Source organism: Malus sylvestris, chromosome 13 (assembly GCF_916048215.2).
Source record: "Malus sylvestris chromosome 13, drMalSylv7.2, whole genome shotgun sequence".
Lineage (NCBI taxonomy): Eukaryota > Viridiplantae > Streptophyta > Magnoliopsida > Rosales > Rosaceae > Malus > Malus sylvestris.
The window spans coordinates 15,417,684-15,445,409 of record NC_062272.1 but is presented as its reverse complement, the minus strand read 5'-3'; the positions used below and the strand labels follow the sequence as shown (position 1 = coordinate 15,445,409).

Here is a 27,726-nt window from a genome sequence, read left to right as displayed (position 1 = left end):
CGTGATAAATATTCACTTTTTATCACGCGCACCTAAAGTCCGTGGTAAAATTATCGTGGTAGATGAGCTGCTGTGTTCTAGTGTGTCTACCTCAATATCGTTCCACCAACATTGAGAATCCCTCTTTAACACATTGGATAACAAAGGATAGAACATGTAAGACTCGGATAAAATCACCCCTATTGAGAGTGTTCTTCCCCATACTGTTGGATATTGGCTCAATCTTGAGAAATATATTTCTGCCATTACAAGGCCTCGCTTTAGCTTAAACGAGCAAAAGAGCTCGAGCAATGCACGGGTTTTAAAACTTCGTTACATGTGTGGGACTTGTAAAAATTTATTCACATCCATATCAAAATCTATTCACATCCCTATGTTCTATAGAGACCAAATCATACATAAAAATTATCTTATTTACATCCATATAGTTATAATACACAAAATATCTTGTTTTCTATATCCCAACTTTTCATATTGTTGTTCAGTACTTTACTCTTCTTTCTTCTTTGCTGCTAAAGAGATGTTTTTCTTGTACCACGCATAGGATTTTTAGAAATGGATCAAAACTAACATGCGATGAAGAACTTGTGTGTTTCACTTGCTTATTGATTGGGTTACAATCTTAGCATAAGAAAAGCATTCCATGATCTGAAAAAAAAAACATAGTTAAGAAAAGAAAGAAGCTCATTACTTTGCTTTCATTACTGGTTGTGAATTTACTCAGAATACCAATTGGATGAAAGGGTATTAATTCATGAATTGTAGGAAAGGAGACAACAAATGCAAAAGTTATTTTGTATATATATATTATACGAAACACACAAAAGGGATTGAAGTTCCTCCTATTATGCAAGTACATAAAGATTAGAACTAACCACTTGAAATGTCTCTAGCAATTTTCCAACTTTTGCCCTGAGTAGGTGTGCATGTTGCTCTTCATCAGTCACTCCATCAAACATTATGTATTCAATGAAGATTTTTTGTTGACTGCAGAATCAGATAAAAGGGCTATAGTGAGATTCTCTAGGAGTGTAAAACGATAGTAAAAGTTTCATTGCAAACAAATGAAAGCTAAAATAATTTATTAAACGCATGAGGTGTAATAAAACTTTATGTGTTCTCTTGGTAGTCTTGCAATGCATCCATGAGCTTTACTAAAGGAAAAGCTCAAGTTGCAGGCATTATCTGACAACAAATTTCTTGGACGGATGCGTGAAGTGAAACTGCTAATCCATGGCTAGAAGATCACTATGGAGCTTTTTGATAGCATGAATAATGCCGACCTACAGAAGATTAGATGCACAACTGACAGCGTCTTGTTGCTCTCTGTATTCGAAGAAAAAGTTATATTCAGCCTCCTCCAACTCCAGGCTTCTCTTCTCCTATGGTATGCAAGCTCAAGATAGCGATTTACGTTAACGCCCCCGACAAGGCTTAATCAGCTCCTTTTCCGAAATAAAGCAATTATTGCTGTTCAAAAGACTTTCACAAAACCTGTTTTACAAAGTGATGTAGTGACAAGTCCTCCGCGTCAACAACGCTCTAGTACTACACTACAAAATAAATGGTCATTTGCGAGGGTCAAATGTCGTTTGAAAATGCATTTTGCCATCGCGAATACTTATTGACGACGGGAAAAATCCCTCGCTGGGTGTCGCAAATTAATCCGTTGGAAATACTTTTTTTTCGACCAACCGTCAAAATGCTTCATTTACGACGCTTGTGGCTTGTCATTACTAGTTATCTTTTAGTCGGAATTGATTTTTCAAAATGACAAAATTATTTTATATTTCGACATGTCTATGTGGTTGCAAATACTTGTATGGTCGTCGAATATACTTTCCAAACAACGACATCTATTTTTTGCGATGATTTTCTTACGACCAAAACATTATGTCAAAAAATGATTTTCCAACAGTAAAATGTTTTTTACAAGAGTGCACAATCGTTGGAATTATGATTACCAACAATTGAGAATTGTCGAAAATACACACAAAAACATATTTGTGAGGGTCAGGAGTTGTTGGAATTATACATTTCCATTGATCCTACTTCGTCGGCAAAAATAAAAGGATACAAATACAATTTTTTTTTTAATTTAATAATATCTTCAATGCCAATTTTTATTGAAAGAATTGTTTTATATTAATAATCATATATTCAACTACATATACAAAAAAATACATGTAAAAGTTTTACATGTACTTGTTACAGTCCTATGATATGTCTTATATCACTAGTTTTTCATGTCCACTTTAACCAACTGTCAAGGAGTTCGAATGTAGTGCTACGAACATTGATCCACAATTATTATCTTTATTCTGCAAGAAAAAAAAATTATATCAAGCACAATATAATTGTCAATTGGTAAGAAACCCAAACAATGAAAATCTGAAAATAAACATAAGCTCTAATGAAGAGCCTTGCATAATTTTAGCTCAAGATGTGAACATAGCAACCACCAATCTATACCATAAATAATGCAAGTGAGTAGTTGAAGTGAAAATTAAACACACCTCCAATACATTCTTCAATTTTTCTTGTACCACCCTACGATCAAAGGATGCTATAAATCCAAAGAATCTAAAAATACAAGGAAAGTAAAACTATATGCACATTTTAACAATTCTAACGTTAAACTATATGCACAGTTGAACACCTCCAAAGAAAGGACTTCGAGAGTGAAATACTGCACCTAATGCTTGAGCCTCAGCAATTGTTGTCTCTCTATCTGCATAGACATAAGCATCTGCATAGTCTCCAACAGTCCACACATGAAGCCAAAAATTAACCAGTGAAGACTTGCACAGATATACAAAATTAACTCCAACAAGAGCATGTAATGCAAAATTAGCATTGCATATGCAGAGAATGGAGTAAATGCAGGCAAGAACTTACTTACAATCATCAAGTTTCTAGATATTCTTCTCAACCACACTACCTCTAAAACTAGCGTTTTATGTATAGTTTTTGCCTCTAAACCTTTCTACGCATGTATTCTTTTGCAATTGAACTCTTGACAAATTATATTAAGGAAAGCACTTTAAAAAAAGATAAGAACATGATTAAATTATGAACCTACTGAATACATATATTTATGCAAATATAAATTAACCAAACCAATGCGATAAACCAAATCAATCATTAGCCCAAAAATTAATATCAAATGTTTACATGTCTGCAAGTCCTTTGCGCAAATATAACTGGAAACTGTAAAGCTTAAGAATGAAACATCACTCAAAATTTATATTAAAATTCTCAAACATCAGTATTTCATCTCAGGGTGTTTCCTGAAAGAAAAATCGACATGTCCAGCGTTGAATCCAGAGATCTCCTATGGGTATTTAGTACTTGAAACAATGTAGAGAATTGAAACATCTCATCACAAAACCATTGTGCTTGGCCAAAAACAATCATGCAGACATACATACCCTATTTGGCATGGATTTCCACCCACTAACAGTTAGATTAAAATCCCAGTTGAAATTACTCTTAGTAAATTGATTAGTCAATTAATTGGAACCCATTTGATTCTTCCTAGCTAATGAAACAGTAAAAAAGGGTTGTAAAACAAACAAAACAACTAGTAATTACTACTGAACCTGCAGAAAGAAAAAGCAAGAATTTTAATTATCATACATAACTAAATGTTATTCTTTAAACCAATGTATAAAATCACCGACCAATTTCTAGAACAGAAACATTATGAATAAATCAATACGATAATTAGGAAAATATCAAACAAGAGAAGCTAGGTTGGATGAATCTTTTTTTCGCCATCACTAGTGGACATTCGCCCCCCATAATTCAATCGATCTCGGAGATCGATTCCCATTTCGACTGGCAATGGCGATTATGCCAAAGCCGCCACTGCCTCTAAAATCTCATCCACCGAGACATACGCCGGTGAGATCTCATGGTTGGAGAAGAAGACAAAGATCCAGTATTGGGAGTACCTGAGATTCCCAAAGAAATAGAAAAATTAGGGTTCACATCGTGTAAGCAAACAGGGCAAAGAAAAATGTACAGGGAGTGAAATTTTGGAGAGGATGGCATGGATTGTGATCGAGCGATGGAGAGAGAGAAGCTGCGAGAGACTTTGAGAAATGAAGGATGGAGGCTAGGGTTTTGTTTCTGAAAGAGGAAAGGCAGAGAAGTCGTAAGAGAGAAATGAAAATGAGGAGAACACTAAATGGCGTTCTCTTTGGAAATATAGTTTGGTTTTTGGGTGCCATGCCAAAATTTTGGCAGCCCGCCAAAAACACTTTTATGATTTAATTGCTAGATTAAATTCAACGGTAAGGATTTAATCTCACATATGTAAGATTAAATCTTATGGTTATTATTGTAGTTATTTTAATAGTTTTTTAATTAATGTAGAAGTACAAAAATATATACAAACACTCGCAATATCAAGCTCGACAACTTTTGAGAAAAGGTCAATTCCAAAATTTGTCACTATAATCTCATAAACCATAGAATAAAATTTAACTGTTGTTGTAGAAGTGCAAAAAATGTAAATATATATATAATCGCTCGTAATATCAAGCTCGACCCTATAAGAGTACGATGAATAAATTCGATCTTCAATTTAAAATTTTTGCACTAGTGGATACCACACAATATTATGTTCTACTTAATGGAAGTATAAAATAAACTCCGAGTGTTTGTTGAATCTATCATTTTGAAGGAATACACATTCTACAAAACTGGTTTCAATGATCCAACCGTCAAACTTGTTTGTCTATTCTCCAAGATCACATACGCAAAAAATCACAAAAACCGAACATTCAGATATTAGGTAACGAGACGAAACCTTTCGACGGTTATAAACAAAAACTCACAAGTTAACGGTTATTTTAACTTTGATTTTAATGATTTTTTACAAATACACTCCTCAACCCTATAAGAGTACGATGAAAGAATTTGATCTTCAATTTAAAATATTTGCACTAGTGGGTACCACAAAATATTATGTTCTACTTAATGGAAGTATAAAATAAACTCCAAGTGTTTGTTGAATCTATCGTTTTGAAGGAATACACATTCTACAAAACTAGTTTCAACGATCCAATCGTCAAACTATTTTGTATATGCTCCAAGATCACATACATAAAAATCGCAAAAAACAGACATTCTTATATTAGGTAACGGGACGAAACCTTTTGACGGTTATAAACAAAAACTCACAATTTAGTTGTGGAAGTGATGTGGTTATACTTTGTTCAATGTCCAGGATAAATGTTATGAGTTAACAAAGACATGCAAATTATTTCTTTCTCATATAATATTATGTTAAATTATATGCCTTTTTGCTCAACGATTTTATTTTAATTTTATGGTCCAATATTCTCCATATGTATTCTAGGTTATATGATCTATTTATTATAGAATTTAAATTAAGCATCAAACTTATTTCAAGAATATTCCAACGACACATGTGACCATTGGTAAATAATTGATTCCAACAAAATCATATGCCTTAAAAATTTATTCTGACAAAGAAAAAAATTTGAAGGAAAGAAAAAATATGATTACTTCTGACAATAACTAATCACCCTCGAAAATATAAAAGTATTACTGAGAGGACTTTTTTTTCCCTCAAAAATATAAAAACATTACCGAGAGGATTTCTTTTCCCTCAAAAATACTAAATCAATTTCGTCAACATGAGCAAACCTTCAGAAATAACCATTCTATTTCCGATAAGAACTTTACTTGTCATTAATACAATTGGAGCCAATTCTTCCCGCCAAACAAAAGTGCATTTCCGATGAAACTTGGGACTTTTTCCAAGGACATTATGTGTGTTGGTAATAAAACTTTGTTTCATGCCATGTTACTAACGACCCATATTTTATGGTCGCAAAATGTGCTTTTTACGACGGTTTTTTGGGGCCCTTGGAAAATCTTTGTCAGTAATGACTATTTTTTTTGTAGTGCTAGTTAGAGCAATAGAAAATATGTGAAACAAATAAACCACACAAGAAATATTGTTTGTTCAAAAAAAAAAAAAAACAAAAAACAAAAACCACACAAGAATTTTAATTAAACAAAAAATAGCTTACAGATCGAATTTGAATAGAAATTTGCGACGGATACATTGTTGAACAATGTGTAGAATTATAATTGAGTCAAATGTGTTTATAACACAAGGTACAAATATATACTAGCCTATGACTTGTCGTACAAGTAATTCTAAGTTCACATGAATTTACAAGATCTAACCCAATAGAATCCTAACCGGATTCTCCTATACAAACCGCCCTTCCCAAACTTGGTGGTTGTGGAGAGACAAGTTTGGAACGGAGAAGTAACGCCGCTTGGAGAGCCCTTGGTGAGAACATCCATAGGTTGATCAACGGAATGAATAAATTGTACCTTGTGATTCCAAGTTTGACCTGTTTACAGACAAAGTGATAATTAAGCTCAATATTCCTTGTCCGAGCATGAAATATCAGATTAGCAACCATGTATGTTGTGCTCAACTTATCACAAAAACAATAGAGTGGGGTGAAGCACCGGAAACCGAAATTCACAAAGCACATAGGTGAGCTAAATAGATTTGGTGCAAGCATGAGCCAAGGCACAATATTCCAATTGAGCACTAGACTTGAAAACAATGGGATGTTTGGTGGAGCTCCACGATATTAAATCTGGCTATGAAATAGTAAGAAACCCGAAGTAGAGCGGCGAGTGTGTCCAGGCACCCAGCTTAATCAGCATGAGAATACCCATGAAGCAAAGGAGGCATAGAAGAGTGCCTGAATGAAATGCCATGTTCAAGAGAGCCCTTAATATAACTTAAACACGTTTAGCGACAATAAGATGCATGTGAGTAGGGCAAGACATGAATTGAGAAATATGATTAACCGCAAAAGCAATGTCCGGAAGACTCAAAGTAAGATATTATAAATAAGTGCCGAAAATTGAACGTGTCAGAAAGCGGAGTATCATCCTGATTAGACAATTAAGCATGTGAAGCAATAAAAGCATTGGAAGGCTTGCAGTCAAGCATATTGGTCTGCTTAAGTAATTTAAGAGCATGTTTAGTCTGAGACATATGAATACCAGCAGAAGTGGGATGAATCTCAAAACCTAGAAAATAGTGAAGAACACCAAGATCTTTAATTTCCAAGAATCATTTCTAGTCAATACATTATCATCCACATAAAGTAAAAGGATGAGATGAACCGTACAATAGTGATGAAAAGTGAATAGAGAGGGGTCAGCTAGGCAAGACATGAATTGAGAAATATGATTAACCGCATAAGCAATGTCCGAAAGAGTCAAAGTAAGATACCGCAAGAAGCCTAATAAGTGCCGAAAATCGAACAAGTCAGAAAGCGGAATACCATCCTGATTAGACAATTAAGCACGTGAAGCAATAAAAGCATTAGAAGGTTTGCAGTCAAGCATATTGGTCTGCTTAAGTAATTCAAGAGCATATTTAGTCTGAGACATATGAATACCAGCAGAAGTGGGATGAACCTCAAAACCTAGAAAATAGTAAAGAAAACCAAGATCTTTAATTTCCAAGAATCATTGCTAGTCAATACATTATCATCCACATAAAGTAAAGGGATGAGATGAACCGTATAGTGATGAAAAGTGAATAGAGAGGGGCAGGGCCGTCTCTGAGATTTCAGGGGCCCTGTGCGAAATTCATAAAAGGGGCCTCTTATAAGACATCTTAAAAAAATTGAACAATGTATTGATGCTAAAAAGCAATATGGAAATAAATAAAACTTAAAAAAAGAACCTATCAATAGCTCATTTTTTAGACTGAATCAATTGTTCAACTTTTCTTTTTATTTGACGCTTCAAGTAGTCAGATGGATATTTTCTAGTAGGTGCCATCTTTTATATCTCAAACAAGATCACAAAAAAATTATAAAAAGTATGAACAATGAAACCTGATAATCCGTAATACGTGTGCGTCTAATGATTTTTTGTGACAGGTCTTCTCTTGATTTTGTCCTGAAAAGTACAAAAATAAAAATAAAAATCATTATAGATGAGAAATACCCAAATCTTCAAATTTCGAGTCAATATACTTAAATTAGTAAATATCTTACTTTGATTGAAGTCCACATCACTCTAATAATTTGAAAGTTTCTCTTTAATTTCATAAATTTATAAATTAGGGTTTAATAATTTGTGGGAAATATAACAGTGGAACGAAGAGAGAAGGGAATTACATTGGGAGTCTGGGACACTGGCAGGCACAGCATCTGAGATTTTGACTTTGGTGCTCTGGTACTCTGGTGTGAAAAGAAGAAAAGTGGAACGCAGTTACGCAATGTTGGGATTTTGGCGTGAGAGAGTGTATCTGAATTTTACCTCGATCAATGGGTTTTCCACTTTAATTGATTAACTTTGCCGGTTTGCCTTTTATTAATTATTATTTTATATATTTTCGTATAGGTTGTAGCCGTAGGTAGTAGTCTAAGTCTGATGGGTGATGGCTTTTAGCTTTAGGTAGTAGCCTGACATGGCTTTTAGGTAGTAGTCTTGGCCCATTGGATTTTTATATGTATATATTTTGATTTGATTAGTATTTATATATATTATTATATTCAATAAAAAATATTTTTGGGGCCCTGTGCCATAGAACCGGTCGCACTCCCCTAAAGCCGGCTACGTGAGAGGGGTCGGCTATGCTCTGCACAAAACCTTGACGAAGAATAAAGTTGCTGAAGCGCTAAAACTATGCACTAGGAGTCTGTTTGAGGCCATATAACGTGTTATGTAACTTACACACATGATTAGGACGTTGAGGATCAAAAAATCCCGGGGCTTAAGCCACTGAAACATCTTCTTGTAAATCCTTGTCCTGAGATTTTGGGGACTTTAACGGAGGCCCTTAAAATTTATAGAATTTTCGTTGCTATGCTTTCTTTTACATTTTAATTGTTATGATTATGTATAAATTGAGATAAATAAAAACACATTTAGGTGTGGTGGACCGGTGCTTAGGTACCTATTTGCATCCCTATGTTTTTAAGTTTGGAACTCCTTATTTTTAAATACCAACAAAAATGAATAAAAGTCCTTAGAAAGTCTAACATTTTAGTTGCTATGTTTTCTTTTACATTTTAAATTTTATGATAATGTATAAATAGATAGTGTAAAAGAAAAAAAAAATCTTGGTGTGGTGGCTAAGTGCCTATTTGCATCCCCTAAGTTTTTGGGTTCAAAACATCATGCTTTTAAATACCAACATAAATTAAAATAAAGGAGAAACTTGATATAACTCCAATTTTTTTGAGCCAATAGTAGGAATGGTCCAATTTATTAAAATAAGTCCAATTCTTTAAATTTTAATTATTAATTATCAATAATTATCTCTTAAAAGAAAAAACTTATTGTAAAAATCAAATTTCTTCCTAATTATCTCTTTTTATATTTTTTTGTTCTGTTATTTTTTGTTCTTCCTCCTGTTTTAACCCATTTATAGATTTTTTTTAAAATTTTTATAATCAACCTATATCATAGGTTTTCATAGTCAACCTGTTACAGATTAATATGTCTTACTTGTAGGTATATTATGTTTTTTTTTCTACCTTTTAGTTAAGTTTCATATCTCACTTATAGGTATAATATATATTCATATATTTTGCTACTTGACTAAGGGGAGAATGTTTTGCAGATAGATTTATGTTAGTATATTAATTATTTTTGTTTATAAGATATTAATTAGATATTTTGGAGTTGAAAAATGCAAAATATTAAAAGATTTTAATTGATTTTTAATATTTTTAGAAAATATAAAAGGAGTATAAAAGAAATAAAAACATATAATTAGATAACTGGAGTCACTCCTAAAAATACTATATGTTTTTGGACCTGGATCTAAAAGCCCCTAAAATAAAACACAAAACCATTTTAAATACCAAAATAATTAAAAATAAAACACACAAATAAACGCCACTGAGCGGACTTGAACCCAGTTCATGGTTCACGGATAATACGCACAAAACACTAGCTTTGAGAGAACAAATTATTATTTCATTGCATGTTTAAATTTATATATGCAATATACAAGTAAACTAAAATCGAAAATTTGGGAGCCCTACGGGTGGCACCACTTGCACACCCTCATGGTTGGCTTTGAGGCCTAATATAGAACCATGACTAGAACTTGTTGTGAAACTGACATGGCTTCGATATCTTCTAAGGGATTTGGGTTTATTACATCCAAAACCAGCCTTACTACATTGTGACAACAAAATGGGTCTCCATATTGCTACTAATCCAATTTTCATGAATGAACTAGACATATGGTGACATATTGCCACTTTATTCAAGATAAGATATACAAGATGATTTAGTTGTCACCAAATATGTTCCCTCTTCACACCAACTCGCAGATGATATTCACAAAAGCATTGGGAAAGAAAACTTTCTCAACTGTTGTACACAAGTTGAGAGTTCTCAACATCCACTCTCTAACTTGAGGGAGAGTGTTAAGAATGAGAAGTCAACGATAGTATCCTTGGTAGTTTTGTCTTAGTATAGGAAATTTTTTTTGTAGTTGTTTAGTATAAGGAGGTTATATTCCTTTCGTATATGTAGAATGTAGGCTAAATTACTTCTTTGTTAAGTGAACCTCTTTGTATACAGTCTTCGTATCAATAGAAGAAAACTTACTTCTGCAAATATATTGTATACGCGATTTTACTAATTAAAGATTCTAGCAATGATTATGTGGCAGAATATATCATTGTAGGACGTGATAAAGAGCAACTTCCTCCAAGAGATTATCTTATTAATGCTTTAAATTTGTTCCTTTTTATTGCCTTGACATACCATTTATTAATTAACTCATCCCATAGAAGATGGTGATGTTTATAAACGGATGAATATTGTATCAGAAATTAGACCAAGCATGTTAAAACACAACTAATAAACGGATAAGAGATCAAAAGAATAGAATGCAAAAGGGAAGTACAAGAGGAGTTTATTCGGAAGTGCAAATAGCGCATCTCAAAACATAAACAAAGCATTTGGCATTCAGAGAGCTCCCGTTGTGAGGCAACTAGCTAGAAGTAAAGGAAGAGTTATTAGTTGGTCCTAAGATTCAAACTCAAGGAAATCATGAAATGTAATAAACTGTGAGGAAGAGACCGGTGGCCAGGTGAGATAGTTCAAACATGGGCCTTGCCCTTGGGATCATCTTCAAAGTCATCCATGAATCTCTTCCAGAACCAATGTTGCTTCCAGACTCTTTCTGTCATCTCTTCGATTGGGACACCCTTGGTCTCGGGAATTAAGAACATTGCAAAGATTGTCATGACAAGGACCCAAGCACTAAAGAACAGGAAGATGCCAAACTTCATATGGCAAAGCATTGAGAGGAAGGCTTGTGCTATAACAAAGGTGAAGAGCATGTTGATGCACACAGCCACACTCTGGCCAGCTGAGCGAGCTTCCAAAGGGAAAGTCTCACTAGGAATCAACCACCCGAGAGGTCCCCAAGACCATGCAAAGGAGGCAACAAAACTGCAAACCATAATGACAACAAGAATAGCCATGCCTTGGGTAAGGTTGTTAGAGTTATCCTGGACTTTGAGTCCCATCACTATTGCAACCACCATTTGAGAAAGGAACATTTGGACCCCGGCTTCTAATAAGAGCATGCGGCGACCAGCTTTGTCAACAAAGTAGATTGATACAACGGTTGATAGCACGTTGACAGCTCCTGTTATAACAGCTGAGTAGAGGGAAGCATCGCTCTTAAAACCCAATGTCTGAAACAAAACCGGAGCGTAGAACATGACTGCGTTGATGCCAGTGAATTGCTGGAACACCTGCATCATAACTGCAATGACCAGTTGTGGCCTGTTCCTACGCTTAAGGAGATTTTGGAAGGGATTCTTCACTTCTTTAGCCACCCGACTTGCCTCAACAATCTCTAAGAATTCTGGATCCACATTGTCAACACCACGAATCCTTTTAAGAACTGCTTTTCCTTCCTCCAACTTGCCTCGTTCAATCAAACTGTTAGGAGTGTCTACCACAATGAGCGACCCCAAGGTTAGCAAACCGGCTGGAATCCCAGCCAAACCCAGCGATACCCTCCATCCATATCCTCCCGTAATTCTGCGCATGTATGGTAAACAAAATATTACTTGGTTGTATATTCTTTCAAGTGATTGGAACATATTACTACGCTAAAATTTGTGGACTCAGAACTTCAGATCTTGTCTTTTGAATTAGCTAGCAAGATTGGGCCGGCTTACTTGTTAGTTCCGTAATTGATAAGGTTTGCAAAAAGAATGCCAATGGTAATATTGAGTTGGAAGAGGATGTTAAGTGCCCCTCGAATTCTTGTGGGTGCAATCTCCGAAAGGAAAAGCGGTACCGCCTGTAGTTACGTATATTTCTTAGTAAACGTATTGTGTTCAAAAACATTTAACAGGAAAATCCAGCTGGCATTAGCAATTGAGTAGCAGGCAGTTTATTGAAAAAAAAAAAAAAAGATTATTACAAATTTATACTATATACCTGGTTAGCAAAACCAACTCCACAACCAAGCAAGATCCTCCCTATGATAAGCATGAGAAGGTTAATAGCTGCAGCATTAAAAACTGTTCCGATTATGAAAAATATCCCGGCAATAAACATAGTTAGCTTTCGGCCTAGTGATCTGGTTGTGTACGAGGCAACGAAGGTTGACATTAAAGCAGCCAGGTACAATGAAGATGTGAACAACTGCAAGCCTTGATTATCATATTTGCAGTAGTTGCTCTCAAGTCCAGGCTCTTGAGTCATCTTATACACAACCGGGAAGAATTTCTTCTGGAAATGGGGCATGGATGTAACACCCCCTGCGTTGTATATCCATATATCAAATTAAACAGAATTATACGTGAAATCTAATAAATTTTTTACAAAACACGTACGTTAATAGTTAATTGTATGTGTGGATGCGACGGAAAGCTCTTGAGTCACGTATATGTACCTGAGATACCAACATCATAACCAAACATGAGGCCTCCGCTAGCGGCCATTATGCAAGAAATGATCACAAGAGGCGTGATCTTTGCTTCAAAGTCTCCGCCTCCCGATGCGGCCCCAAACCCACCGCCTGCCATGGTTTCTCGCTCTTAATTAAGTGCTCAAACTTATTTTGCTGCACTATATGTCACAGTATCGAATTTGATGAATGTGGAGTTTTTTTTATGTATTAGATGATCTAAGGAAACTCTAGAAGAGGAGACTAGCTTGTTGAAATAAGACGTGTGCTTGTGGGGTTTATATGCTGAAAAACTTTGTGGCAACAGCGAGTGAGCTACGTAGAAAGTGGATGATTTAGTCACTACCACGGTCAGGATCTTTCCCCATGGCATGATCTACGGTTGAATTTCTTTCTTTATGCTTGGTCAGGCATTCACGAGAAGTTAGTTGCACCAAAGTTGATCGAGTCTGTTATGAGTAATGCTTGAACGACCACATTTCTTTGCGATATGTGGCAGGTAATCCGTCAACTGTAAGGTCCATTTGACTGAAATTGCCCGTGTGTCTAGGAATCTAGTACGCATGGGTTTATTAGAATATGATTTCATATTTGCCACAAAGGATCAAAGGGTGACACTTGTGCACTTTTGCGGCTAATCCAATTTGACTGTCCTTTTTGTTCCATAGGAAGTTAGGCTCTCTAATATAGCATATGGATGAGTTTAATGACATAACAATTTCTAAGGTGTCAAAAGCTGTTCTAATACAAGTAGATATAATTCATACGAAAATCCAAATCTTATAAATCCTCCAAATTTTCAAGGATCTATATGCGACCAAAAATATTAATATGAATGCTATATTTCACATGTTAAAACTGCCTTGATAACTAAGCAAAGGTAAGAGCTTAAGCTCATCTACCAAAGCAAGAAACCAATTTCTCTGTTATCTGTTGTCTATTCTCTCTTCTCCTCTCTTCATCCACCAGAATTTCTTCCTTCCCCTCTTCCTTAATGGCTTGACTTATTCTTTTACTCGCCTCAATACCTTTTCCTCTTGTGCACAAACGTACAATATTACACGTTGATCCTCGGAATGTTGCCTCCCTCCTACCCATTAAGCTCGCAGGCGATAACTACCTACTTTGGGTAGTCCATTTATCCCAGTATTGCTGACATATTATAAGCTTGGCCGTATCATAGTTAGATCTGAAACATGTCACTAGAAGAAAAACGGTCATCTACCACGGTGGATGTCCGTTGTAGATCGAAATCCACCACGGACACACTGCCCGTTAGTATTAAGGATGTGGTAAAAAGTTTAGACTTTTACCACGGCCAAAGCACGTTATCAATTAAATAATAATCACGGACTTAGCCTGTAGTGAATTCGAATTTAACACCACACGCTAAAACCGTTGTAGACCATTAATTAACCACGGCTAATGTCCATTATAAAAAATTTTCTAAAAATTAAAAAAAAAATTAATTAAAAACAATATATAAATTTTGATAAAAAAAAATAAAACAATATATAAAAACCCACAAAATTGCAAATTTACTATAATACAATAAAATTTTAAATTATTACATGTTTAAAAAGAATTACAAGTATTACACTAAACTACAACAAAATCACCTATAAAACCAATGTGATGTCCTAAGAAATATGAAACCATCTATCAATTATGAAATACGCCTCCATTTACAAGGAAATTGTCACTTAGAAGACTTTAGTTTTCCTTGAATACCTCCAATCAAATTCCTTTCAAATTTGCAGTTGCCCACCCATGTACAAACTTCAAATTTGTAGTTTCCTGTTGATGTAATAGCTGACATTGGAGTTATGGACCCTCATGAATTAGAACTACTAACCACCTTTGAGATAAAACAAGAAAAAATATATATCTTAGAAAGGAAACTCATGTCTCAACTCAAGGACATGATATACAAAAAAATTTCATCCATAAAGTCAATTCCCAAAAGGCAAACAGTCCATCATCTAAGTGAAAAAAAAAATGTCCTAGTACCGATTATCCCAAGGATATACTAAACTACTGAGACAGGCAGTGGATCAAGAGGTATCAAATGCTGAACCCTGTGGATAAACTCAGCCCCAGTCCAAACTTCTGATTCCTTCTAATAAAGATATTAACAGAAATAGGCATTCATTATGTAACAACCTTATATAACCCTCTAAATAATACCTTCTAATCAAAGTCCCAATCATAGGCAGGAAAGAAGCTTAGTTATTGTTGCCTATAGTCAAGCTCTTCACATTTTGTTGATCATTCATCCATTCTTATCTTTACATTTATCATCAAGATTTCACCCCAAAATGGATCAAGGGCAGTTTTTCTGAACATACATCAGTAACCAATGTATTGCAAAGCCAATCCTATTTATTTTCTAAAAGCTCTAATTCCTTTTGCTTTGGATGCCCTTTTTTCAATTCCAATTCTTATTAGCAAACGTCTAATTAGTTTATGTAACCATGAATCTCCCAAGTTTACACAATTATGCTTTCCTTTTAATCTCTAAAATTTTAACAAATTCAAAACTTTTGGATCATCAAATTCTCAATCATTCAATAGCATATCAAAATTCAGAAAGCAAAATAACGAAAGGTTAAATATTTATTACACGATTTTGATCCAAACACAATCCAAGATCCAAACTTTAAACAAAATTGAAACCCTAACAATATCAACCTTGAGATAATTTACATAGCATAGCGAAAACAAAGTATTTGTAGCATTGAATTACCAATTAAGCTCCGAATCCGAACCCGATCTGAACCAGGACTCAGACCTCAAGTTCCGCCACTAGATCGGTGGAGGTACAGCTTGCCGAACACATGAAGAGCCGTGATGAAGCCAATGAAGCAAAGGCTCATGACGACACCAGTTGGGGAACTAGCAGGGAGATTTAGAGCGATACTAGCAGATTGACGAAGATCGTTAAGTAAAAACTCAGAGGGTTGAGAAGCTCACCATTATTGCAGTTTTCTCAAGAAAAAAATGAAAATCAGAAGTTAGAAAGAGAGAGAGAAAAAGGAATCTTCCCAGAATAAGTACGAAGGGGAAGAAAGAACAAGGGGTAAACGAGAGGGAAAGGGTGAATGGGAAAATCTGTAGATGGCTAAGAACCGGTGGGGAGTTTTCAAGTCGGCAATGGTAGGTGGGAGTCTGCCCAGAGAATAAAGAGGAAGCCATAAGAAATAGGAATTGAGAAGGATTTCACTTAAATTTTGAGAAGGGCGGGAATATTAGTAAGTTTCATAGATTTCAAATTTTGGGAAATTTGTAATCCCGCTTTCTGATTTTTTTTTTTAATAATGTGTGTAATTCTACCACACTTAATGATCGTGGTAGATAAAAAGAATCCATAGTGGTTACGAACTATATACCACGTTGAAGGCCCGTGGTGGTTTAATATTTTTACAACGTGTTGACTAAGTTTGTGGTATTAGATTATTTTATCATAACGGGCCATTATTTGCTCGTTGTAAAATATTATTATCCACGACGTGCTCACTAAGTCCGTGATAAATATTCACTTTTTATCACGCGCACCTAAAGTCCGTGGTAAAATTATCGTGGTAGATGAGCTGCTGTGTTCTAGTGTGTCTACCTCAATATCGTTCCACCAACATTGAGAATCCCTCTTTAACACATTGGATAACAAAGGATAGAACATGTAAGACTCGGATAAAATCACCCCTATTGAGAGTGTTCTTCCCCATACTGTTGGATATTGGCTCAATCTTGAGAAATATATTTCTGCCATTACAAGGCCTCGCTTTAGCTTAAACGAGCAAAAGAGCTCGAGCAATGCACGGGTTTTAAAACTTCGTTACATGTGTGGGACTTGTAAAAATTTATTCACATCCATATCAAAATCTATTCACATCCCTATGTTCTATAGAGACCAAATCATACATAAAAATTATCTTATTTACATCCATATAGTTATAATACACAAAATATCTTGTTTTCTATGTCCCAACTTTTCATATTGTTGTTCAGTACTTTACTCTTCTTTCTTCTTTGCTGCTAAAGAGATGTTTTTCTTGTACCACGCATAGGATTTTTAGAAATGGATCAAAACTAACATGCGATGAAGAACTTGTGTGTTTCACTTGCTTATTGATTGGGTTACAATCTTAGCATAAGAAAAGCATTCCATGATCTGAAAAAAAAAAAACATAGTTAAGAAAAGAAAGAAGCTCATTACTTTGCTTTCATTACTGGTTGTGAATTTACTCAGAATACCAATTGGATGAAAGGGTATTAATTCATGAATTGTAGGAAAGGAGACAACAAATGCAAAAGTTATTTTGTATATATATATTATACGAAACACACAAAAGGGATTGAAGTTCCTCCTATTATGCAAGTACATAAAGATTAGAACTAACCACTTGAAATGTCTCTAGCAATTTTCCAACTTTTGCCCCGAGTAGGTGTGCATTTTGCTCTTCATCAGTCACTCCATCAAACGTTATGTATTCAATGAAGATTTTTTGTTGACTGAAGAATCAGATAAAAGGGCTATAGTGAGATTCTCTAGGAGTGTAAAACGATAGTAAAAGTTTCATTGCAAACAAATGAAAGCTAAAATAATTTATTAAACGCATGAGGTGTAATAAAACTTTATGTGTTCTCTTGGTAGTCTTGCAATGCATCCATAAGCTTTACTAAAGGAAAAGCCCAAGTTGCAGGCATTATCTGACAACAAATTTCTTGGACGGATGCGTGAAGTGAAACTGCTAATCCATGGCTAGAAGATCACTATGGAGCTTTTTGATAGCATGAATAATGCCGACCTACAGAAGATTAGATGCACAACTGACAGAGTAGTAAGCCAAATGTTTTTAGCAATTGCGAACTACATCATTACTTATGCAACTATGATTCACCCACATTCAATGAAAGAAGCGAAAGAGTACTTCGTGTTGGAATTTAGAATTATTTTATTGTTTGAATTTGGGCTTAGCCTATTAGTATTAGGGTTACGTTTTGCTTATTAGGGTTATGTTAGTTCTCTATATATATGGTGCTTTGTAGTTTGTAGAATTATAAGTCAGTCAAGATGTAGTCTCTTCGGTTCATGTAGCCTTCTTAGCAATTCCATTTAATAAAGTTTTATATTTAGTTTGTTTGTTTGTTCGTAGCGCACTCTGATATTCAACTTATTATCAGAGCAGGTTTGATCTTCCGAGGTTAAATATGTTCTTGGTAGCTAGCTTGTTTGTCTTGTCATCTTCTTCGTTGTGATTTGTTTTCTCGTTGTGCCCTAGGTTAGGGTTTCGTAGTTAAAAAAAATAAAATTTGAAGTCGTTGCTATGCACAGCCTACACCCATTTGAACCTGCTGTTGCAAACTCGCTGAAATCAGTCTCTGCTTGACTGAGATCATCGTTGTGCACCCGTTGTTTGAACCATCCAACACTGCTGCTTCTTCCAGACACGCACCACCTCGCCACCCTGCACCCAGTCTGAAACACCTGATGACCCGCACCCGCACTTGAAGTCACTGCCTGCGCGCCGCGTCGGATCTGATGAACCTCCCGCCGCCTTGGATCTAACCCTATCACGCCGCCAAACCTGCATCAAACCCGCCACCAAGCCCACCTGAACCCTTGAACCCGTCTGCCCCACCACCGCTCCTGCTCGACCCGAGAACCACAAACACAGATCGAGTTTGTCCTCGCCATGTACTCTACTGCAGTTTCGAACCCACTCGAATAACCGCTACACCAGAATGCCGAACCCACTGGAACAACCGCTGCAACAGAATGCCATCGCCATCGAACGCTGTCACCACCACCTGCCATCTGCAACCAAAAGTCTCGCCGTCGCTGTTTGCACTTGTTCGCACAGAAAAAAGAAAGAAGAAGGAAAAGAAAGAAAAAAACAAATAGAAAAAGAAAACAGGAAAAGAGGAAAAAAAGAAAAAAGTATGGAGCTCACAATCTGTTGGGCTATTATGATTTGTTTAAAGGCCATTGGTTGGGCCTTGTTGATTGAAGCCTGGATTGTTCGTTTGCTCGCCCGCTTGCCTTGTCGTGTCTGCCTAACGGAGCTTGTCTTGTCGTATCCGCATAACGGAGCTTGTCTTGTCGTGTCCGTATAACGGAGCTTGTCTTGTCGTGTCCGCTTAACGGAGCTTGTCTTGTCGTGTCCGCCTAACGGAGGTTGCATCCACATCTGCTTGTTGGCAAACTTATGGCGTGAAAAGAGGAAAAAAAGAAAAAAGTATGGAGCTCACAATCTGTTGGCCTATTATGATTTGTTTGAAGGCCATTGGTTGGGCCTTGTTGATTGAAACCTGGATTGTTCGTTTCTTCACTTGATTGCTCGCATGCTTGCCTTGTCGTGTCCACCTAACGGAGTTTGCTTTGTCGTGTCCGCCTAACAGAACTTGCATCCACATTTGCTTGTTGGAAAACTCATGACGTGTACAATCATGAGTTTGACGGGAGGTGTTGAAATTTAGGATTATTTTATTGTTTGAATTTGGGCTTAGCCCGTTAGTATTAAGGTTTTGTTTCCTTGCTTATTAGGGTTAGGTTAATTCTCTATATATACGGTAATTTGCAACTCGTAGAATTATAAGTCAGTCAAGATGTAATCTCTTCTGTTCATGTAGCATTCTTAGCAATTCCATTTAATAAAGTTTTATATTCAGTTGGTTTGTTTGTTCGTGGCGCACTCTGATATTCAACTCTCCGTACTACCTAATTTACTAAGATCCACAAAATCTAAAAACTACAAAATTTTGATTATAGAATCAAATAAAATAGCATGAGAAAGTTATTAAGATACACCATATGTGAATGTTTTGCAGATAATAACGTCTTATAAATAATGGCAGTTTTCAATGCCTAGTCGATACAGTAATTTTCTTTGGCGGTCATGAGAAAGTTATTAAGATACACCATATCTGAATGTTTTTGCAGATAAAAACATATGGATTTTTCAATGCCTATCGTCGACAATAATTTTCATTGGCGATAGGTGAAATAGTGATCCAGTCATGACATGAATTGCTTCAATTAAGGAACCATACTTATTCAAAGGTTCTCCCATTCCCTGAAAAAATACACAAAATCAAAGTATTCAACATTTCAATGGTTCCCATATTTCTTCCATATGCATATACCATTCAACAACAACCACAAATGTGAGAATTTGGAAAAGGATCAGAGGATCAGGGTCACCTTGGGCACAGCTCCAGTTTGAACTTTATTGATAGCATTGCAGAGGATTATCCCACTTCTCAACCCAAGCCTAAACTCTCCCTCCACAGGCTCCGCCGGCATATCTATAGCAGCAACTGTAAAACAACAATTATCTTTCAGAGTCCTCCGGCCGACTCATTTCTCCTTGTTGCTACACAACAAAAGATTAGCTCAATTGGCACAAACAATCAAACGAAACCCAATTTTCAAGTATTCAATTATTTCACACTTAATAGTTGAAGTAACTTAAGAAACTTTTAAAGTATCAATTGGTAAAGTTAAACCAAACAAAGGAGAGAGAGTTAATTTTCTGTTCGGTTACTAAAAAATGAAGGAAAATATAATCTTGACCTATTGAGATAGGCTAAACAAATTCAAAAACCCACTCCACATGCAATCACTAAAACCGATTAAACTGGTTCAAAAGAACCGGTTTCCACAACCACTTCGAAAATCAGCAAAAATAAAACCAAAAATTCAGAGCTATTTCTCAAAACATTAACTCCCCAAATCTCAAACTATTTCTAGCCGATAACCCTTTTCGAAACCCTAAAAATCACAGATCAGAGGAACTTACTCGTTGTAGGTTTGAAGCAGAACCAAATTGCTCTTTTTTTTATTATTATTTTTTTTTATAAGTAATCATTGGGGGTAACGTTCTCCTTGCTCTGCAAGTACAATCACACAAAACAAACAAAATCCTAAGCCAAAATATTTTCAAAAGCTTTATAGAAAAAAGTATTAAAAATTAAAGAGAAGAAATAAGAAGAATAAAGAAAGAGGAGAGTAGAGGAGTAGGAATGGGGAAAGGAGGAGTGAAGGGAATCGAGGAACCAGAAGAGCCATGTGGGAAATTCAAAGATAACAACTTTGGGTGTCGAAAATTGGCCAGAAAGGAAAGAAATTAGTCATACCCAACAACTGAAATGGCAGCTCGAGCATAGGATGCAGCAGCTATAGACCTCAAAGGTGCGTCTACCGATCTCAATTTCCCTAAATTGGCTCAAGAACTTCCCCGATCAGACTCCCTATTTCCAATGGACATCGTGGTTGCAGATTCGACTTCTGAGGAAAATTGAGTGTGAATCTAACAAACTAAATTACCAGAAAATTATCACCGATATAAATAAAATATCAAAACTTCAGTTTGCTTTTGCAGAGATCAAAGGGAAGTAGTAAAAAGGAAAGACCCACTTTTTCCCCCTAATTTTTTAAGGTACATAAATACTCAGATTCAAAAAGGAGCTGCCGCACCTGATGATGGCGGTGGTTCCGCCGTAGGAGAGAGTTCGAGAAACAGGCTCTGGCTTTTTGGTTGACAGAACAACATATGAATCAAAGCAGTAGTGGATCGAGTAAGAGGAAGGAAGAGAGAGGGTAAACACAGCAGCGGTGGAGGAGCGGTCGGCAGTACTTGCTGTCAAAAGGAGCCAACGACAGCTGAAGAATGGAATAACAGATGGCCAACACGTATCCAATAAGGCCAAATTAATCATTTTACTGTTGAGACTGAAAAACACAACGAAGAGGAATGCAAAAGACGGAGGCAATTCAGTCATTTTACTGTACTTAAAAACAGTAAACCTTTTGAACTGAGCTTTAGTATATGGAGGAGGATTGTCTGCCCTCCTAGTTTCAGTGCCCTCCTATGCCCTCCTGATTGTGTGGTCACGGTTAAACCACGTTAATATTTTATATTACTATTCATTTTTGTCTTATTATATCTATAAAAAAATAATATAAAATAATGATGTGGCTTAACCGTGACCACACAAAACAGGAGGGCATGGAAGAGCACTGAAACTAGGAGGGCAGACAATCCTCCTCCTTAGTATATATAGAATTTCGCGTACATCACCCTTGTTGATGGATTTGGATCTTCTCCGAAGCAACTGGTCAGATCCTCTGATCAGTGTTCGTGGACCGTTGAATTTTTATCCAATGACTACAAACAGGGGGCTCTCTACAAATTATAATAATTGTAGTCTTTAGATAAAAATCTAACTGTTCATGAACACTGATCAAGACGATCCGACCAGTTGTCTCGAAGAGGATCCAAATCCCTTATTGATAATACCAGTACTGCAAAGAAACCACGTTCAATGGTTTGTGATGAAGTTTTTAAAAGCAGTAAAGTTATTCTTACCATGTTTTTATACCATATTTATATACCATATTATGTGGCATCTGATGTGTACAGTCACGTCATTTAAATTAATCAGAATTTAATTTAAATTAAAAATCATTTAATAAACCAATAACTTAAAATTCATTTAAATTAATCTGATGTGGCCTTCCCAAGCTTCAGAAAGGTACGGCCTTGTAATTGCAGACTCATCAAAATTCTCATCTCTGCTATCATCCTTCTTTCCCAATCTTTGCAGCCTAGGAATGATTGAAACCAAGTTTGAATCTTTATCTTCCTAGAAAACAAAACCAAGATCTATAAACCCTTTTAGCTCTTCAAACTGAAGGTCCATCAAGCTCTTGCTCTCACTCTTCTTCTTTCTTCTCCTCCTCCTTTCAACTTTCTTCTGTGGTTCTTCTTCTGAATATATCTGCTTCGGGTTTCCAATTTTCGATTTCCCTGGCTTCTTTTCTGGAAATAATTATGGAGAGCTTCGATCTGTGGAGGACAGAGTCCAGCGAGAGAGTGCTCATATTGGAGCTCAACTCGTAGCTCATGCACCTGGTGTGCCTAGTTGGAATCCTTTAAAACTCTGGTTTTGATGCGTTTTCTTCGATTTCATGATCTGGGTGTTCTTTGAAATTTGATGGGTTCGATGAAACTGGTTGTTTCTTGAAGATCTGGAGCTCAAACCAGAAAGAATCGTATAGCTCCATTACTTCGTCTGCTTCCATCAATAGCGAGGCGGCTGAAAAAAAAAATATGGCGTGAAAGAACTGGAAGAAGAAACGGGAGAAGAAACAAAAGATTCTCGTATATCACAATAACCATTTAATTCCAGTTTCTTTTTTAATTATTGGTTTATTAAATGGTTTTTAATTTAAATTAAATTGTGATTAATTTAAATGATGTATATGTCCACATCAAATAACACGTAAGATTGATATATAAATATAGTATAAAAATATGATAAGAATATAACATTATTGTTTGAAAAGTACAAACTCATAGGTTCTGTTATCACTTCCGTCTCTCGAGAATGCAATTTCTCAATTACAAACGTAGCAGAAAAGCAATACAAAATTTAGCAAAACAACATGTCATTGTGTCAGTGCTCAACTAAAAGGAAAACTAAAGCTTGCAAAGGCAAGTTTACATTACTTTCTGATTGACTTAGAAAACCCGACACTCCTTTTGACTTTTTACAAATAAACCTTGCTATGTAAGACATCAAAAGTTGACAGTATGAAAATACATATTTTGTTGGGTTTTTTTAATCACATGTTTGAAATTGACGCAAACTATCAAGATGATCCTTGAAAATAAAAATCAATCAATATAGTTCCTGAAAATGATTATTACAAATCAATGTGATCCTTTCGTTAGAATTTCGTCAAAATTTATGTTAGTATGCTTATTTGGCACATATATGGACCCACAAGTCTATTAAATATTGCCACATGAATAAATTATTAAAAACTTTATAAACTAAATTCAAAATATGATTAAAAGCTATTCAACAAAAAAAAATTAGGTGCATCTTTAATCCTCAAGCCTCATTTAATTAAATTAAACAATTAGGTGCAGCTTTAATTCTCAATCCTCATCATCAACCAATTCTCTTGCCATCTTTCCCACCCCAAGCCACCATCTTCCCCACCCGTACCCAACCCCTAACATTGTTGTTGTCAATCCTTTCCCCTCACCGTTGAATGGTCGACCTTTTCCCTCCTCACCGTGACCGCACCAACCCACCTCAACCTGTTTCCCTTCAACCCAAACTCCGACCGACACCAAGCCAACAACCACCAGCCCTCATCGCAACCCCCGATCCCAATTTTGAGACAACGAGACAACCTAAGAACGAAGAATTTTTTAGACAAGCTTCGATGATGTCCTCGGCTTAGTCATTGCATATGATCTCCTCTGGGGCTCTCTCTGTCCTTGCACGAATTGAGTCTTCCTCATCGTGAAAGTAGCAGCTTTAACTGTTTTTATTCAACAACTTTTAATTTTTTATTTAATCATTTTGAACTTAGTTTTAAATGATTTTAAATTAAATTTTTATAAAGTTTTTAATAACTTATCCATGTGGCAATATTTATGGAGTCTATATATGTGCAAATCAGCATACTAACAGAAAATTTGACGGAATTTTAACAGAAGGACCACATTGATTTCCAACATCCATATTCAAGGACTAGATTGATTGATTTTTATTTTCAAGAACCATGTTGATGGTATAGGTCAATTTCAAGGACTACTTGTGATAAAAACTCTATTTTGTTTCCCAACAAAAATGTATTAAATGGAGCCTTTAGTGTGTGCTATACACTTCAGCCAACAAAAAAGTATTAAATGTTAACTTAAAAATAATGGTATTCATTTTCATTTGTAAGTGAGAGGTATTAGATTCGATTTTAGCTATAAATGAATTTGAACCATATTATTGCTAAATCATTATGAGACTTAACCTACTCTTTGACCCTTTTAGTATAAATAATATCATTTTATAATTGTAAATAATATCGTTTGTTTATACAAATAATTAAAATATTTATTATTGAATTTAGGACCAATCTTCAGTCCCCAACTATGTAACCAGAGACTAAAATGAAATACTACGATAGGTTCAAATACTATAGGCCGAGCCAACCTAAAAATAACATAATCCAAGAGACAATACTGACATTACTTGCTACAAGAATGTGATCCCCTACCAATACTCTTTTAAAATTACACTTGTATTTATTGTTGCATATTCAATTAATTAGTTTAATTAACCATGAATCAGATGCAAGTTTATGACTATTACAGATGCACAATGTAACCCTTGTCGTGGAAAATAATATACTCTCCACATATTAAAAGACTCCCGAAATTTTTTATGGCCCGAAATTCGGAAAGAAACAAAACAATTTGTGGTTGAATGCACAGAATGTCAGCGCCAAAACATCGAGAATATACATCCTCCTGGGTTACTGCAGCCCCTGTCCATCCCCACCGGCGTCTGGCAGGACATAGCTATGGATTTTGTGGGAGGACTTCCCCCCTCCAACGGGTACACCGTGATCCTAGTTGTCGTTGATCGCCTATTGGAGTATGGCCACTTTATCCCACTTAAGCACCTATACTTAGTTGCCTCCATAGTTGATACTTTCATCAAGGAAGTTTTTCGCCTCCATGGATTGCCTAAGTCGACTATTTCTGACCGTGACCTAATTTTAATCAGCAACTTTTGGCAAGAGTTCTTTAAACTCCAAGGTAGCAAACTTTGCCCAAGTTCAGCTTACCACCCTCAAACGAATGGCCAAACAGAAGTACTCAACCGCACCTTGGAACATTACCTTCGATGTTACTCATCCGAATGGTGGTATAATCCAAGCTTTCAATCTGCCGTCCAAATGTCTCCTTATCAGGTTGTTTACGGCATTAAACCACTAACAATTCACATGTATATGCCTTGTTCCACGGTGGTACAGTCAGTGGATGTTGCTCTCCAAGATAAAGACAAATTGATCTGCCTTCTGAGAACAAATCTGCAGCTTGCTCAGAACAGAATGAGACAAGTATACGATAACAAGAGAACTGAGCAGGAATTTAACATTGGTGATTGGGTTTACCTTAAGCTTCATCCATACCGCCAACACTCAGTGGCTGCAAGAACAAAAATCAATCTAGCATCCAAGTTCTATGGATCTTTTCAAGTAACTCAGTGCATTGGTTTTGTAACATATCGACTTCTTTGGCCTACAGACTCCAAAATCCACCAAGTTTTTCATGTGTCTCTCCTCAAACGAAAGCTTGGAAATGCTTCTCCTCCATTGTCAGTTTTGCCTTCTATTAACTCCACTGGGGTTCTTTAATGGTAAATAGAAAAAGCTTGGAAAGCTTGGAAATGTTTCTCCTCAAACGAAAGCTTGGAAATGCTTATCCTCAAACGAAAGCTTGGAAATGCTTATCCAATGTCAGTTTTGATTGAAAATGAAAATCAATCAATGTAGTTCTTGAGAATGATTGTTGCAAATCAATATGGTACTCCCGTTAGAATTCCGTCAAAATTTATGTTTGTATGTTGATTTGGCACATATATGGACCCACAAGTCTATTAAATATTACCACATGAATAAATTATTAAAAACTTTATAAAAATTAATTTATCACTAAACCAAATTCAAAATATGATTAAATTAAAAAAATTAAAAGCTATTCAACAAAAAAATTAGATGCATCTTTAATCCTCAAGCCTCATCTAATTAAATTAAATAATTAGGTGCAGCTTTAATTCTCAATCCTCATCATTTGCCAATTCTCTTGCCATCTTTCCCACCACAAGCCACCATCTTCCCCACCCGCATCTCACCCTGACATCGTTGTTGTCAATCCTTCCCCCTCACCGTTGAATCATCGACCCCTTCCCTCCTCACTGTGACCGCACCAACCTACCTCAACCCGCTTCCGTTCAACCCAACCTCCGACCGACACCAAGGTAACAACCACCAGTCCCCCATCGCAACCCCCGATCCTAATTTTGAGACAGCGAGACAACCTAAGAACGAAGAATTTTTTGGACAAGCTTGGATGACGTCCTCAACTTGGTCATTGTATATGATCTCCTTTGCCCATAGCTCTCTCTGTCCGTGCACGAATTGAGTCATCCTCATCGTGAAAGTAACAGCTTTAATTGTTTTTGTCCAACAACTTTTAATTTTTTATTTAAACATTTCGAACTTAGTTTTAAATGATTTTAAATTAAATTTTTATAAAGTTTTTAATAACTTATCCATGTGGCAATATTTGTGGGGTCTACATGTGTCAAATCAACATACTGACAGAAATTTTGACTAAATTCTAACAGAAAGACCACATTGATTTCTGATACCCATATTTAGGGACTATATTGATTGATTTTTATTTTTAGGGACCATCTTGATGGTATAAGTCAATTTCAGGAACTACTTGTGATAAAAACCATATTTTGTTTCCTAACAAAAAAGTATTAAATGCAGCCTTTAGTGCGTGCTATACACTTCGGCCAAAATTTCTATGTTGATATCCGTTTAAATGTTAACTTAAAAATAGTGGTATTCATTTTCATTTGTAAGTGAGAGGTGTTAGATTTAATTTTAGTTAAAGACGAATTTGAACCACATTGTTGCTAAATCATTATAAGGCTTAGCCCACTCTTTGACTCCTTTAGTATAGATAATATCGTTTTTATAATTGTAAATAATATCGTTTGTTTATAAAAATAATTAAAATACTGATTATTGAATTTACGACCAATCTTTAGTCCCCAACTGTGTAACTAGAGACTAAAACGAAATAATACGATAGGTTCAAATACTAGAGGCCGAGCCAACCTAAAAATAACATAATCCAAGAGACAAC

The 27,726-nt window shown here is 35.7% G+C and overlaps 2 protein-coding genes and 1 pseudogene across 13 annotated transcripts; all 3 read right to left on the bottom strand.

The window, feature by feature from the left end:
* Window positions 1–465: 465 nt before the first annotated feature.
* On the bottom strand, window positions 466–21,722 carry LOC126596684 (kinesin-like protein KIN-14H). Of its 12 annotated transcripts, none has more exons than XR_007614022.1 (6): window positions 21,462–21,722; window positions 21,122–21,272; window positions 20,785–20,875; window positions 20,187–20,358; window positions 17,383–17,494; window positions 466–648 (listed from the first exon to the last, which is right to left on the bottom strand). XR_007614022.1 is itself a non-coding variant. In XM_050263355.1 (3 exons), the coding sequence occupies exons 1-3, from the start codon at window positions 21,535–21,537 to the stop codon at window positions 19,945–19,947; spliced, it is 306 nt and encodes a 101-aa protein (XP_050119312.1). In that variant the 5' UTR covers window positions 21,538–21,671; the 3' UTR covers window positions 19,806–19,944. The 12 variants fall into 12 exon arrangements, 1 of the variants encoding a protein (XP_050119312.1); XR_007614021.1 differs by lacking the exon at window positions 17,383–17,494 and adding an exon at window positions 876–987 and having other exon boundaries at window positions 21,462–21,713; XR_007614024.1 differs by lacking the exons at window positions 466–648; window positions 17,383–17,494 and adding an exon at window positions 19,806–20,058 and having other exon boundaries at window positions 21,122–21,235; window positions 21,462–21,703.
* LOC126596682 (sugar transport protein 13-like) lies at window positions 10,948–13,191 on the bottom strand. Its single transcript, XM_050263353.1, has 4 exons — window positions 12,968–13,191; window positions 12,511–12,833; window positions 12,246–12,370; window positions 10,948–12,105 (listed from the first exon to the last, which is right to left on the bottom strand). Exons 1-4 carry the CDS (start codon window positions 13,098–13,100, stop codon window positions 11,151–11,153), a joined length of 1,536 nt encoding a protein of 511 aa, XP_050119310.1. The 5' UTR covers window positions 13,101–13,191; the 3' UTR covers window positions 10,948–11,150.
* A 758-nt stretch (window positions 21,723–22,480) lies between the features above and the next one.
* Window positions 22,481–23,069, bottom strand: LOC126595281 (uncharacterized; annotated as a pseudogene).
* Window positions 23,070–27,726: the final 4,657 nt, after the last annotated feature.